This window comes from Ornithorhynchus anatinus, chromosome 13 (genome assembly GCF_004115215.2).
Source record: "Ornithorhynchus anatinus isolate Pmale09 chromosome 13, mOrnAna1.pri.v4, whole genome shotgun sequence".
Lineage (NCBI taxonomy): Eukaryota > Metazoa > Chordata > Mammalia > Monotremata > Ornithorhynchidae > Ornithorhynchus > Ornithorhynchus anatinus.
The window spans coordinates 29,679,260-29,694,407 of record NC_041740.1 but is presented as its reverse complement, the minus strand read 5'-3'; the positions used below and the strand labels follow the sequence as shown (position 1 = coordinate 29,694,407).

The window sequence follows — 15,148 nt, the reverse complement described above, 5'->3', positions numbered from 1 at the left end:
GATCGTTTAGTCACTAGCCCCCTAGAGGAAGGATTGCATTGAAAAACTAAAGACTGAGAAGTGGGAAATGGGTAAAATGAAAATCTGAGGGCCAGGTAATGGAAGAGAAAGGAGAAAAATGAAAAGAAATAAGACACAGATAAAGTGAGAGAAGAAAATCATTTTGATTAGACTGTAAGCCCGTCGATTAGACTGTAAGCCATCAATGGGCAGGGACTGTCTCTATCTGTTGCTGATTTGTATATTCCAAGTGCTTAGTACAGTGCTCTGCACATAGTAAGCGCTCAATAAATACTATTGAATGAATGAATAATTGAGTTTTATTACAGATGTGAGATAACAGGAAAGAAGCAGATCAAAGTGTGGGTAGAATATGTTTATCTTCTAGTGAACAGTGTGGCATTGATTTTAAAGACAAGTAGAGGTGTTCAAAAACGGCATAGATCCCAAAACCAGCATAGTTTGAGATGCGTGGACCAAAGTTCTGTTAATATTGGCAGTCAGAAAACACAGAAACTCACTGACAGTGCAGTGCGTTTGAAACCATTTCATAGGAAATAGGTAAGAAAAAGGCCTTTTGTATATGTTTATCTTTATAAATTTTGCCAAAACCTAATCTATTATCTTTAATCTCATTATAGATACGGTGGCCTAGTACAACCCAGCAAACATCGGAATGTACAATGAAAGGAAAAGATACTGTAAGAACTATTTATTGTTAATCAAAAAAAGTTTGTTTTTAAAGTATCGCAAAACCCATAGATAAGAACTGTAAATATTTTGCTTCATTGTATAATAATGTATGTAGTTCTGCTCAAAAGTACAAAATTTTAAATGAATGAAATGAAGGAAATGCAGGCAAGGCTTTTATCTTTATGTAAATTCACAAAGACTTTAGAAAAATCTTCAAATCCTTACAAATTTAGTTCCTTATGGGCTCTCGTCCTCCTTGTTCATCTTATTCCAGAGGGAATTGAGGAATCTGGTTGAAATGGAAACAGGTATGTAATCTTCATTCCTAGGGGAAAAAAAAATCAAGAATTTGAAGAATAATTTCATTGTGATTGGATACTATTTCAATGCAAACTGGAAATTAATGAAATAAAGAAATCCATTCTGAAGAAATGCCAAAAACTTCTCATGGGATGTATTTAAAGGTTAAAGCAAATAAATTGCTTTTTTATTAAAAAGGATCCATTAGTCTATATGATTTTATTCTTCAAAAGACATAGGTATTTATCAGAAGAGCTGAAGATGCCAAGTAAGAGTGAGCCTAATTCTCCCACATTGCTCAACAAGTATAAAGTTGCATAGGAACAGACACTGGAGCCATTTACAACCTGGGAAAACTAACAGTTTTAGGATTATGAAAAATAATTACAGCACTATTATCATTTTTCTGGCTATAATTTAAGTATATCCTGATTTAATACATGTTGAGGGCTAAGCAAAAACAAATTCCTTTCACTTACCACAGAATACTACTGCGTTGGAGGCATAATGGCTTTAAGTGATTCATCGGGTTTAATGTTTTGGAAGAAAATAAAATATTTACCTATTCTGAGCTTCTTCCTTTTAGAAACATTCATTACCTTGATTTCTTAAAGCTTAGCACACTTTTCAGAGACTTTTTTGAAAATGGAATACTTCATTCTAATGAGCAAACATACTATAACTTTGGTAAGCCACCACCTAGCTTTGCCAGTCTGATTTCTGACTTGCAAATCAACTATGTACCTTCAGTGTTCATTATTATGTAGTCTTTGATTAAGACAGATGCCTGAGTTATAACAAAAATTCCGTGACAGATGTGTAACTTGGGTCTACTCTAACTGTGGAGCAGGAAGTTTATTTTAGAGTGGTTTACGTGCATTTGTAATTTGCAGATTACAAGATTTTCCTAAATAGCAATAGTCTTCTATTTCCTATTAGTCTGTGTATATAGTGCTTCCCCTGGGCCATATAAATTTACTCAGGTTATTCTTTTCTGACTTCATGCTGATTCATTGTTTGTAATTGTTCAGAAAAACCCAAGAGTAAATGCACAAAAAACTTTGGGAGTAGTTCCATTATTTAGTGGCAATACACTGTCATATGCAGATATGTATTTGAGCAAATTCATGTAAGAATTGAGTTTTTTACTTTCATTAAACTGGGCCCAGCACGTTTCCTGGAGCAAATGGTCAGTTACGATTTTAGCAACTGAAGATGGTGATGATGAATGAAAAGTAATTCTCCATCTTAACCTTCCTCTTAGCTAGCAAGTAGACATACTAAAAAATTTCATTCAGAGGTAGTGAATTGAAATTAAAGGCGAAGTAGCATGGCCTAGGAGTCAGAAGGTTCTTGGTTCTAGTCTCAGCTCTGCCACATCTGCTGTGACTTTGGGCAAGTTATATAACTTCTCTGAGCTCAGTTACCTCATCTGTAAAATGGGGATTAAGATTGTGAGCCCCACATGGAACATGGACTGTATCCAAACCGATTAGCTTGTATCTACCCCAGCACTTCAAGTAGTGCCTGATACATAGTAAGCGCTTAACAAATTATTTGATGCGAACATGAGGAAGATATGATTTTCCAAAATATTTATAGATTTACCAATGTAAGAAATCAATCATAAAGCCATCAGTCACATTTATTTAGCCCTTACTGTATGTAGAGCACTGCTGAGTGCTTGGTAAAGTACAATGCAACAGAGTTGGTAGATATGTTCCCTGATCACAATGACTTTACATTCCAGACAGGGAGAAAAATGACTACTGAGATACAGAAAATTGAGGTTGAGTTGAAAAGGAATGGAAGATTTGTTTTTCTGATCTCACCAATACATTTTGTACTTTTTTCCTACCACAGAGTGAATGTGCAAATTTTGTTCGGGTTCTGCACCATTACAATAGAACACATCTTCTGATCTGTGGTACTGGAGCATTTGATCCCCTCTGTGCCTTTGTTAGAGTTGGACACCAAGTGGAGGTAAGATACTTACCTGGATACCTAGAATATGGGACTGTGACTACCATCTGTAGTGAATATTCCCAAGCAAACAGGACAGTTTTCTGTATGCAGTAGGAGTTAAATAAATACCATCAGTGAATCGAATAAGTGATTGTATCCATTTGAGTACACAGGTACTGAGAATGCATAGAAATAAACAGGAGAAGCAGCATGGCCTAGTGGATAGAACAAAGGCCTGGGACTCAGAAAGACCTGAGTTCTAATCCCAGCTCTGCCACTTGTCTGCTAAGTGATCTTGGGCAAGTCACTTCACTTCTAGATTAGACTGTAAGCCCGTCAATTAGACTGTAAGCCCGTCAAACGGCAGGGACTGTCTCTATCTGTTGCCGACTTGTTCATTCCAAGAGCTTGGTACAGTGCTCTGCACATAGTAAGCGCTCAATAAAATACTATTGAATGAATTCTCTGTGCCTCAGTAACCCTATGGGGATTAGGACTGTGAGCTCCATGTGGGGTAGGAACTATGTTCAACCTGATTACCTTGTTTTTACCCGGTGTTTAGCAGAGTGCCTGGCACATACGATTGAATGAATGAATTAGATACACCTAACAAATAACATAAAAAAATTATGACATATTTGGGCAATAAAGTGCAATGGAATGAATGCTTCTCGTTGAGGCTCTCCCTCTAATCATTGGGTTGAATCAGTCATTGGCTTCTTTTGAGCACTTACTGGGTGCAGAACACTGAACACACTCCTATTCTCACCACTTTGCTAAAGAGCAATTTCCCAGAGACTCACAATAGCCAATTTTGGTAATCCAGTTTGTGCAGAAATCCAACATGATGAATTTACATCGGCCCCCCTGCTGAAATGAGGGTCATTGTTTGCATTAAACAAGTATACTTAGCTCTGTCATATATGCTTTTTCTCTCAGGAATTTCAAATCCATATTTAACCCATGATATTTAAAATTTCACTGACATCCTGTGCATCTTTCAGGATTATTAAAGTCTAAGGCAATCAGTCCTCTTTCAGAATCACACCTGGAGAGTTTCCAGTACTCTCCCAGTCTCAGCTACAGGAGGGAAAGTCAAGCAGAGGCCTAACCATTCTATTCCTAGCTTGAGCGGTGGCTAGCGAATGGAAGGCAACCTGCTGCAAGTCAAAACTCACCTGTGCTGGGGCAGCAGCGGCATGGGAGAGAGTCGAAGGCAGAGACTCAAGTTTAATGCTTGGAAGAAGGCAATGGTAAACTACTTCTGTATTTTTACCAAGAAAATTCTATGGACACACTACCAGAATGATTGCAGATGGAGAGTGGTACCTTCTGGGAGAGATGTGTCCATGATGTAGCTATAGGTAGGAAATGACTCGACAACATAAGCCAAGCCAAGGCTATTGGAATCATCAGCTTGCCCAGGCACTTGGTGGAACATGCCAGTGATGTGCCTTATATCTCCTGGCAGAACTTCTGAGGAAGTAATGTGGCCTGGTTGAAAGAGCACGTGCCTGGTATTCAGAGGACCTGGGTTCAAATTCTGGCTCTTCATCTGGAAAATGGGGATTATATCCTACTTCCTCCTACTTAGTCTGTGAGTGCCATGTGGAAGGTTTGTGTCCAACCTGATAATCTTAAATCAGTGCTTGGTACACTGCTTGGCAAAGAGTAAGCTCCTAAAAAATACCTTGATAATAATTATTGTTATCATTATCATTATTTCTAGCTGACTCCTGTTGATTTGTGGTGTTCAGGTCTGCTCCAGGGGCTCTCTGCTCCAGTAAAATGAGTTTTGCAACGTTCATTTCATAGTAATTTGGTAATTAAAAAATTAGAAATCTAGAACATAATCCAGTAGTTGACTCAAAATGCTCCCACAACCATATTCCCTGTCCATCTGACAGAGAATTGGCTTGATGTTATGAATGGGTGGTGAAGAGTTGCATGTGCTCCAACATTAAACAACCATGTCAGTAAGAGATACACTTGAAATGGTAGTCTGAAAAATTAGTCAGGTTTCACAGGCATGAAAAGTTACTATCACTTTCCTAGGCATTAACTCAACTTAACTCAAAAGAATTTCCTCAGGAGAGGAGTGTTTCTGTTAAAAAAAAAAAGTTTATTTTAAGGATTTCTAATTTGGCTGCTATATACTTTTGGCTCAAATTTAGCTTGGAAACTTGGGGACTTAAAAGTCTCAGGCCAGTGTCAGAGTCAGTTTGTGCTCTTTAATTTTGACAGCTTTGAGGCACTCCCCCTGCTTTTCTAAAGTATGTTTTGCAGCTTATATTTTAGCCAGAACTATAAATGCCTTTGGGTACTTAAACGTTTATATCTGCTCCGCCCAAGAACAATTGAAAACCTTTAACTATCTGGCACAAAGCCCATAAGATTCACTGATACTTTTTTTGTTTTGGTTTTTTCCTGGAAAAGCATGAGAAGTCTGTTTGTTTTCAATTAGTGGGGGTTTGAGCAAATTACATGTTTCATTTTAATTCAAATGGAATCACCATAAAGAGCTCATTTGAAATCAAAACATCAGTTAAAATCCCCAATCAGGGGCACTGATTGTTAGTCTCTTATCTCCACTTCTCCAACCTTACTCAATTTCCAGAGATCTGAGAGGCTCTGCAGTGATGTTCTCTAATCTTATGTTTTGGGGAATAACGAATCCTGAACGTAGGTAAGCTGTTTAATGTGTGTGCCATTAGCCTGTTACCGCTCATGTCAATGCAAGTCCAAGCCATTCTGAAGAGTCTTCTGGGACCAGGAGGATTTTTCTTCTCATCTCATTATACGAGTGTGAACAGTCTCTTATGAGCAAAGCTGGTCTGTTCGGTGACTGCTCTGATAGAGTATTGGTTCCTGAGTGTCAAATCTGAGATGGTGTAGATAACATCCATAAGAGAAAAGATAGTCAAGGGAAGTGTCTACAAGGAAGAGTCAGCAGTTAGATGAGTATGGATAGAAAAGGAGGTAGATCTTAGTGTGCAATATTTTTAGCACTGAAAGTATTTTTATGATATTTGTTAAGCATTACTAGGTACCAGCAGGCACTGTACTAAGTGGTGGGGAAAATACAAGTTAATCAGGTTGGACACAGTTCCTGTCCCACATGGGGCCCACAGTCTTAATCCCCATTTTTCAGATGAGGCAATGAGGCACAGAGAAGTTAAGCAGCTTGCCCAAGGTCACAGATCAGACAAGTGGTGGAGGCAGGATTAGAATCCAGGTCCTTCTGACTCCCAGGCCTGTGCACTCTCCACTGGGACACGTTGCATATTTTTCTGCAGAGTAGTTTTGTGAGCTCAACCCAAGGGTCTAAATACCTTTTTTTCTCTCAAGTTGACTAAAAGGCCACTGTGACTCTCACTAGCTCTTCCTAGTATTTTAAGCTGTCCCATTATGAACAATATCCATCATCACTCATGTGGTTCATAATAATAAATAGTAAATATAGCAATAATGTAGTTTATTGAGTGAACCATTCCAAACTGGATGCATGTAGAACTTATTACAAAGCAATTTTCACATAGCTCCATTTTCTGTGCTGAAAGCATTTTAAAAAGCTTTGTGAATTATTTAGTATCTCTTGCTCCAAGAAGTTCCAGCTGGTTTAGGAGTTTGTAGAGGAGCAAAATGAAAACCAGATTGTTGCATGATTTTCAAGAGTAGTCAACATTTTTAGGTAAGTTATTATGATTTTTTAAAAAATCCAGAATGGTTCTTTTAAGTGATGGCTGAGTGAACAAATGCTGAAAGATGGGTGGAGAAATTTTAAAATGAACATTTCACATTCCTTTGGGAGGAAATTTCTAATAGAACAATAAGGAGTGTGGAGATTGACATTTTGTTCATCTACACATCAGGGACCTTAAGAAAGACACCCAGTTCCTTGACTCTTGCATCTTTTCCAGCAGTAATGATGATTTAATACTACAAGGCTCAGACCTGTCTCTAAAATTTCCTGGTGCTTGGGTGAAAATGATGTTTGCGATTTAAGTGTCTCTTGGAACTTCAAGGGAAGTGCTTGGCACATAGTAGGTGCTTAACAAATATAATTATTATTATTGTACCATTTATTGAGCACCCCCTTGATGATGTGCACTGTACAAATAATCAATTGTTATACATTAACTTTGGCCTGGGGGTAATCTAGAAACTAAGTTTTCCATGGTAGCCCAGTATGTGGAATGTTGATTACTCTTACTTTGTAACTTTCTTTCTATTATAAAGCAATCATAGAATGAGAAACAGTGAGGCCTTGTGAGGATAGAGCCAAGGGCTGGGAGTCAGAAGGACTTGGGTTCTAATCCTGCCTCTGCCACTCGTCTGCTGGTTGACCTTGGCCAAGTCACTTCACTTCTCTAGACCCCAGTTACCTCATCTGTAAAATGGGGGTTAATCAAGCAATCAATCATATTTATCGAGTACTTACTATATGCAAAGCACTGTTCTAAGCACTTTGGAAAATACAATTCAACAGAATTATTCATTCATTCATTCATTCAATAGTATTTATTGAGCGCTTACTATGTGCAGAGCACTGTACTAAGCGCTTGGGATGAACAAGTCGGCAACAGATAGAGACAGTCCCTGCCGTTTGACGGGCTTACAGCCTAATCGGGGGAGATGGACAGACAAGAACAATGGCAGTGACGGGTGACATGTTCCTAATGATCCAGTAAATGGACAAGTTTACCATAAAGACCACCACACCAGACAGCAGCACCATAAGCACAGCAGAAAGCGACCAGGGTCCGAATATCCCCCCTTCTCCGAACACGGGCTCAAAGAAGGGCACGACGGCCAACAGCATGACCGATGACATGGGCGCTTGGTAGTATAGCAGCTGCATGGAGGTCACTTGCAACTCGTGCTGTTTGACTCCAACCCACACTTGATAAAGGGATGTGACTAACACACCGAGAGTAGCAAACACCAGTCCACGGAAATTAAACTTCACGTCACAATAGGAATTCAGGATTACACCGAGAGTAATGGGAATCAGGGTCAGGCGCACGTGGGCGGAGAAGGTCTTGCCGTAGAAGAGCGACTGGATGAGGATGATGGCGGGGGTGGTCATGGCCTTGGCCAGCTGGTAGGTGCCGATGGTGTTGTTCTGCAGGGACAGGTTGGTGAAGACATGTTCCTTCCCTTGAGCCGTATGTGGGACAGGCACTGTGTCCAACCTGAAGATTTTGTATATATGCCAGCACTTAGTATTGTGGTAGGCACAATGTAAGTGCTTAACAAAAACTTATATTATTGTTATTAACACAAATATGCAAAATAATAAACCACATATTATATATTCCTGACCACTAAATTTATCCTTTGGGAAAAATGAATTGACTGCAAAAATTTGAATATGTTATTTCAGAAAGCTCTTAAATGTGACCAGTTATCAGGGTGTATGTAGGAGACACGAAAATCTAAATTCCAGAATTTTAATTAACAACTTTGTATTCAGTTTTAAAATAAGTTAACCTCTAAAAAACATTATTAAGAAAACCAATGTAATATTTACCCCAACACATGATTTGTTTTGTCATATGTTACAGAGATTGCCAAGTTTATATATTCTTTGGATCTGGGTCTCTCCGGTTTACAATTCCCAGATCCAGTGTATATTTTTCCATCAGGTAGGAGAGGGCAATGAACGTATAATTTTACCTGCCAAAAGGTCCTGTCTCCTGATATTTTTTTGTAACATACTTATATCCTTTGGAATTTGAATGTTAAAAAACAAAACAAAAAACCTTTTTACTAACTTCATATTCATAACTGAATGAACAGGAAAGTTGAGGTGAAAGTTAAGAACCAAATATGGCTGTTCTTCATCCAACTACCTTTTGATTGGTCAAAAGACTGCATAGTACATAGCTTTAGTCAGTCATATGTTGTTATATCCCCTTTGCAGAAATACATCAAATTTTATTATATCAAATGTAGCCTTCAGAGACCCACTTGGTACAAGCCTAATTGTGCAAACCTGGAAGATGTTAAAGTCAGTACATCTTTATTCTGTCTATTAAAGAGCCCAACACCTTAAAATACATCTGTGTGTAAGGATCTCTAGCTGCTGTTTCCATGGTGTTGAAAAGGAGCATGAAGTTTGGCACCTCTCTAAAAGACGTTTATCAGTCCAGAAGGACCTACAGGGAATATCTGAGAATTCCTGGTTAGGAAAAATGACCACTGACTGACATAGCAAACAGAACTTTGTGTGAGATTTCCAAGTAACTAATGATTATATGTCCCATTAACATATGGAAAAATGTTTTTTGTAAGAGCAAAAGTCTTAGGAAAAAATAATTTATATTAAGATACAAATATGGATTGTGTATATGTAATTTAAAATACACTATTTCATATACAAAATACAATGAATGAACTTACAAGACATGATTTCTTTCCCCCTTCTTAATCTTGTGTGGAAATGTTTTCCTAAAAGTCTAGGGTTTTTTCTTTAATGTGTGTGTGTGTGTGTGTGTGTACACACTCTGAAGTCAAAATCCCAAGAGGCAAAACATAATTAATGATTTCCTGGGTAGAATTCAAATTCGGGTTATGAATTGACAGAAAAGTTCTGTTTCCAAGGAAATTGAAATTAATTCAATCTCTGAAGTCAAATTCCTTTGATGTTTACTCCATCACATAAATTTGACTAAAACACATTTAGTTTGCAAACTGTATCCACTGTTAAAAACTAGTCACCTATATCACATAATTCATCTATTTTCCTTCAACCAATTTGGCATCACATTAACAATTCACCAGTCAAATGGCAATTTTTCTATCAAACTCTGTCCTTCCTATCTCTCATCTTCATGCATGAACAAGGCTCTACATTCATAACAACAAAAATGGAATACTCAAGCTGAAAGTTTTGGAAAAATGGCTATTTGTAGATGAAGTAATCCTAAATTTGAAGGACTGGCAGATATGTTTTATATAGTGAATGGATCTGGTTTTTAGTCTAGTTATTTATTTTATATTTGGTGGATCCATGAAAACTCAGATTTGAAAAAGACTTCCTGAGACCACTTAGTTATTCTACCTCCTTTTATCAGTGGCAGGTGGCAAAACAAACCTTTGTCCTAGGGAGTCTGCCTTGGCTCTTAAGGAAACCTGTAAGTTAGCAAGTCCTGTCATCTGATTCTAAAGGTTGACTCATTCTTTACAGCTCCCTTTCCTATTCACTAATTATGGAGAATGTTATTCATTATTTCCAAGGTCTGTGTTCAGTGAAACCCATGATAAAGTCAAAAGGTTAGACTTCTGCAGCATTCCCTGAACTTTGTTCTCTTGTGGAGATTAGTGTAATTTGTGTTAATCAATTTACTGTTTCATTTGCATATGCAAACATACTCAGGGCTTTTTCTGAGACATGTGCCTGAGAACCAACTCGAAATAGAAGTATAGTTTAACTACCAGGACAGAATGAGCTGGATTCTTTCACTGGCAGAAGATTTGTTTTAGATAACCCGAGCTGGAGTATGGAATAGAAAAGGGTGGTTTCAGCCATTAAGTATGAGTAATCTCTCAACTCCGCACCCTACCTGACCCCTAATACGTCACCTGTGCACTTGAGTCCGTCAGTCAGTCATATTTATTGAGAGCTTACTGTGTGAGAGAACAGTGTAACAATGAACAGACACATTCTTTGCCCACAATGGGCTTACAGTCAGTAGGAGTCCTCACCCTTATGGCCTAAGAACCTATGTGCCAGGCACTGTACTAAGCGCTGGGGTAGCTACAAGCTACTCAGGTTGGACATAGACCCTATCCATACAGGGCTCACATTCTTAATCCCCATTTTACAGATGAAGTAACTAAGGCCCAGAGAAGTGAAGTGACTTGCCCAAGGTCACACAGCAGTCAAGTGGAGAGCTGGGATTAGAGCACAGGTCCTTCTGTGACTTCCAGGTCTGGGCTCTATCCACTATACCATGTTGCTTCTCTGATTCACTTAAATATCAACCTTCCTCCATTCCCCCACAACACTAAATACATACGAGAAGCAGCGTGGACGAGAAGCAGCGTAGCTCAGTGGAAAGAGCCCGGGCTTGGGAGTCAGAGGTCATGGGTTCTAATCCCACCTCTGCCACTTAGCTGTGTGACTGTGGGCAAGTCACTTAACTTCTCTGTGCCTCAGTTACCTCATCTGTAAAATGGTGATTAAGACTGTGAGCCTCATGTGGGACAACCTGATTACCCTGTATACCCCAGCTCTTAGAACAGTGCTCTACACATAGTAAGCCCTTAACAAATACCAACATTATTATATTTTAAAACTCTGTTACTTCCTCTACAGTAATTTATTTTAGGAACTATCTCCTCTGCTAGACCATACAGTCTTTGATGGCAGAGATCATGTTTACCAACTCTACTGTACTTTACCAAGTGGGGGCCACATGGTCCTGAGAGTCAGAGCACCAGGTTTGTCATCTTGGACAAGACATGATAACTAATCTGTGCTTCAGTTTCATCACCTATAAAATGGAGATTAAATGCTTCTTCTCCCTTCCCCTTAAACTTTGAGCACCATGTGGAACAGAGACTGAATCTAACCTGATTATCATGTGCTTAGTATACTTCTTGGCATATAATAAATGCTTAACAACAAATACCACTACTATTATTATTAATAATATGTGCTTAGTACAGCTTTTTACCGAGTAAATTCTTGATAAGAACTTCTTATTGAGTGATTGAGTAGTGTTACCCTGCTGGAGTAGAATCCTAGTCTGTTAGCCTCAGCAGGCCTGGTGTTAACCAGACTAACCGCCACTCCAGGTCAGCAGTTTGGATTACACAAAATCCCCACTATAAGGAAAATTGCTTTCTCCTAGCAGTTTACAATATCTCTTTTCTGTCAGTGGCAGAAGAGGCTAAATCTGTCAACTGCAAAAGAGTTTAAAGTCAATATGCTGGATCGTTTGGGTTCTTTTCACTGATTCAATCAATCATACTTATTGAGTGCTTTCTGTGTGCAGGGCACTGTACTAAGCCCTTGGGAAAATATAGTACAACAGTAATAACAGACATTTCTTGCCCATAATGAGCTTATTCTTTCATTCAATTGTATTTAAGCACTTACTATGTGCAGAACACTGTACTAAGCACTTGGAAAGTACAATTCAGCAACAGATAAAGACAATCGTTACCCTGCAATGGGCTCACAGTCGAGAGGGGGAGGCAGACGTTAATATAAATAATTGAGGGGTATGTACATAAGTATTTTGGGGCTGGGGCATGGGAGTGGTGAATAAAGGGACCAAGACAGGGCACAGCGCAGAAGGGAGTTGGAAATAGGAAATGAAGGCTTAGTCAGGGAAGGCATCTTGTAGAAGATGTGCCTTCAATAAGTCTTTGAAGGTTGGGAGAGAAATTGTCTGTTGAATATGAAAAGGAAGGGCATTCCAGGTCAGAAGCAGGAAGTAGGTGAGAGGTCGGCTATGAGATAAGAGAAGATCAAAGTACAGTGAGGCATTGCCAGGTTGGCATTAGAAGCGTGAAATGTGTGGGCTGGGTCGACATCCCAAAGAAGTGAGGTGAGGCAGGAGGAATAATTCCGGAGACTAGAACTATGCTGAACATTGGTGTAGTGGACAGTATGAGCGAAAATAGAAAAGCCACCTACAACTAGTAGCTTTAAGTGACCAAAAGATGCTTTAAATGATAGTTAAAATTGTGGTATTTGTTATGTGCTTATTATCTAAGTGCTGGGGTAGACACAAGATAATCAGGTCCCACATGAGACTTACAGCCTAAGTAGGAAGACGAACAGCTATTGAATCCCCATAAGGGAACTGAGACCCAGAGAGGTTAAGCAACTGGTCACAGAGAATGCATGTGACAGAGCTGGGATTGGAACCCAGGCCCAAGATCTTTCCACTAGGCTAGGCTGCTTTCCCTGGCAAACACCAGACCTTCCAAGTCTTATATACTAGGATTTTTTTTATCAAGATAACACTACTCAATTATGTTTTACTAATTTTGCCTTTGTGGGAATAACCTGAAGAAATCAAAAGGAAAGCAGGGGTATATTGTACCAGTCCATTTACAGCTGCAGATCACATTAAGAAAAAGAAAATGAGATCATTTTATAAAAGATGAAAATTGGGTATATTTTATGTTGAAAAGTTCACTAACCTTGGGCAACATTTATTATAACCTTTATTATAAACTTAGTTTTATCATTCTAAATGTATTTGTTTTATAATGAGCCAAAAATTCCACCTAGTTCAGCTATATTTTATACATCTTTTAGCTACCTCTAGAGGAAGCTGACTGTCATTTCAATTCAATAGTTGTAACCGTGATCATACATGACTACTTAGTCAATAGGAATTAAGATGCTCAACTTTATTATCACTTTTGCATCATTACCTGAATTCCATACAATTTCCATTTGGTAATTTTGTGCCCTGAATATCAGATAACATTAGGTAATGAGTTATATACTTTGGCTACTGGCCCTAATTTAAATTCTACAAATGTGATTAAAGTAAATGTGTTTATTTGTTAATCAAATTAGTTATAAATTCAATGACATGGAGAACTCTCATTTCAGGATTGAGATATGGAACAGATGTGACACTTTTAAATCATAATGATCTAATCATATGATTGATTTAATTGAAACAGCTTTATAATTTCATGCTGATGACCAGAGTTTGGACCAGGTGATACTATTTCAAAATTAAAGTATAGTCCCCTTTATGATAATCATAATTTTATGATTTCATTTTTTTACTCATTTAACTGGGACTGTAATATTCATTTTCAAATATAAACACTTCCCTTTTAATCAATTTATAAGCACATTATTTTTTTAAATTATGAGTTCTGGTTGAACAGTGAGGCCATTATCTAATCAGTGGAAATACTAGATGTAATCCTCATAATCCCTCCTTTTAATCTTCCCTAGAAGTTATCTAGGAAAGGGGAAAGCCAAGGGAAGACTCAGTAAGTGTTTGCAAATGCTCAATCCATCTGAAGATATAGCAACACAAAGTAAATGAGCTGAATTTGTCAGGATAGGATTTGTTTGGCAGGAATTTCTTGATTTCATTTTCAGCAAATGCTGTGATAGAAGACTGCTAAGATATGTTGTTCAATATCCACATCCAAGATATGTAAGTCAAGAACACAGCCAACAATCTGGGTGACTTGATGCTCATTCTTTCCACTGAAACTGTTGTTGTTTTTATTTCTGTTTCTAAAATCTCACCATATCTCCCAAGTCATTTGGCCAGTACTAGTAATAACAGTATTTATTACACACTTCCTGTGTGCCAAGCACTACTCAGTGCTGGGAAAGTGTGTAGAGGTGGGAATTAGACATGGTTCCTAGACCTCAAGAGACTCACAAGCTAAGAAGAATAACATTGACTAGAACGTAAAACTGTAAGATCAGTTGAAATGATGAGGGAAAGGGACTGAATAGGAAGATTGTCCAGATTCTATAGACTATCTATTTGGAGTAAAAATATGAAAACATTATTTAGCTATGTTCAAATGTTGATGGTGACAGATTGGCATCAATAAGCAAATACCAAGCATTTATTGAGCAAATGCTATCATTTCTATGTGTGCTTAACATGTGAAAGAGCTGGGTTTCTTTTCAGTATCACTTTTCTATCAATGTATGATTTTTATAAGAAGCTGGGAAAATGTTTACTTATATCATTGTAAGATATTATTTTGAACATATCATCTTACAAAGGAACCAAGAGAGTTATATTTTGTATATGCTTTTTTCATATTACCTCACTACTGCTCAATATGCAAGGACATAGATGTGGAACATCTGGTTTCAATGATCAAGTAGAAGCAAATGGTGTTTAGTTCTTAGCAAAAGAGAATGTGTGTCAAATTTGTGTTATGAAAATATTTATATAGAGACAAAGCATCAGCAATATCCTCAGCAAATATCCAGCCAATCTGACCCTTATCATTTTGAGTCGGTGTTTAGGAAGGAAAACCAGTTATAGAAGCAAATTACTAAGAAATCCATAAATTGTTATTTTCTCCAGTCTTTTTTATTGATCTTATACAAATCTATTAAAATGGGTGTTCTTTAGCTTAATGGCATGAGTTGACAAATGTCAAATGCTACCAGGTACCAATAATATGGTATGCAGCAATAATATGTTAGGAAATGCTGCTTGACTCT

General features: G+C 37.9%; 2 protein-coding genes across 3 annotated transcripts in view; one reads left to right on the top strand and one right to left on the bottom strand.

Moving 5' to 3' along the window:
* Positions 1 to 15,148, top strand: part of SEMA3E (semaphorin 3E) — a 190,073-nt gene that overhangs the window by 112,201 nt on the left and 62,724 nt on the right. For both annotated transcript variants that reach the window (XM_029077778.2, XM_029077777.2), the window contains exons 3-4: positions 642 to 701; positions 2,857 to 2,976. In XM_029077778.2, coding sequence (XP_028933611.1) covers positions 642 to 701; positions 2,857 to 2,976 — 180 coding nt within the window. The remainder of the gene's footprint in view (positions 1 to 641; positions 702 to 2,856; positions 2,977 to 15,148) is intronic.
* On the bottom strand, positions 5,754 to 9,056 carry LOC103170986 (solute carrier family 35 member E3-like). The gene is made up of 3 exons (XM_029077612.1): positions 8,980 to 9,056; positions 7,604 to 8,153; positions 5,754 to 5,891 (listed from the first exon to the last, which is right to left on the bottom strand). Exons 1-3 carry the CDS (start codon positions 9,054 to 9,056, stop codon positions 5,754 to 5,756), a joined length of 765 nt encoding a protein of 254 aa, XP_028933445.1.

Bases quoted from the DNA above. Each gene is read 5' to 3' on its own strand.
- LOC103170986 (XM_029077612.1), bottom strand. From the start codon at position 9,056: ATGGAAACAGCAGCTAGAGATCCTTACACACAGATGTATTTTAAGGTG. The intron at 8,154-8,979 runs GTACTGACTTTA...CAAAATCTTCAG, and splicing joins TTAATAGACAGAATAAAGAT to GTTGGACACAGTGCCTGTCC. The intron at 5,892-7,603 runs GTCTGTCCATCT...TCTTCCTTGTAG, and splicing joins CCGTCACTGCCATTGTTCTT to ACACTTCCCTTGACTATCTT.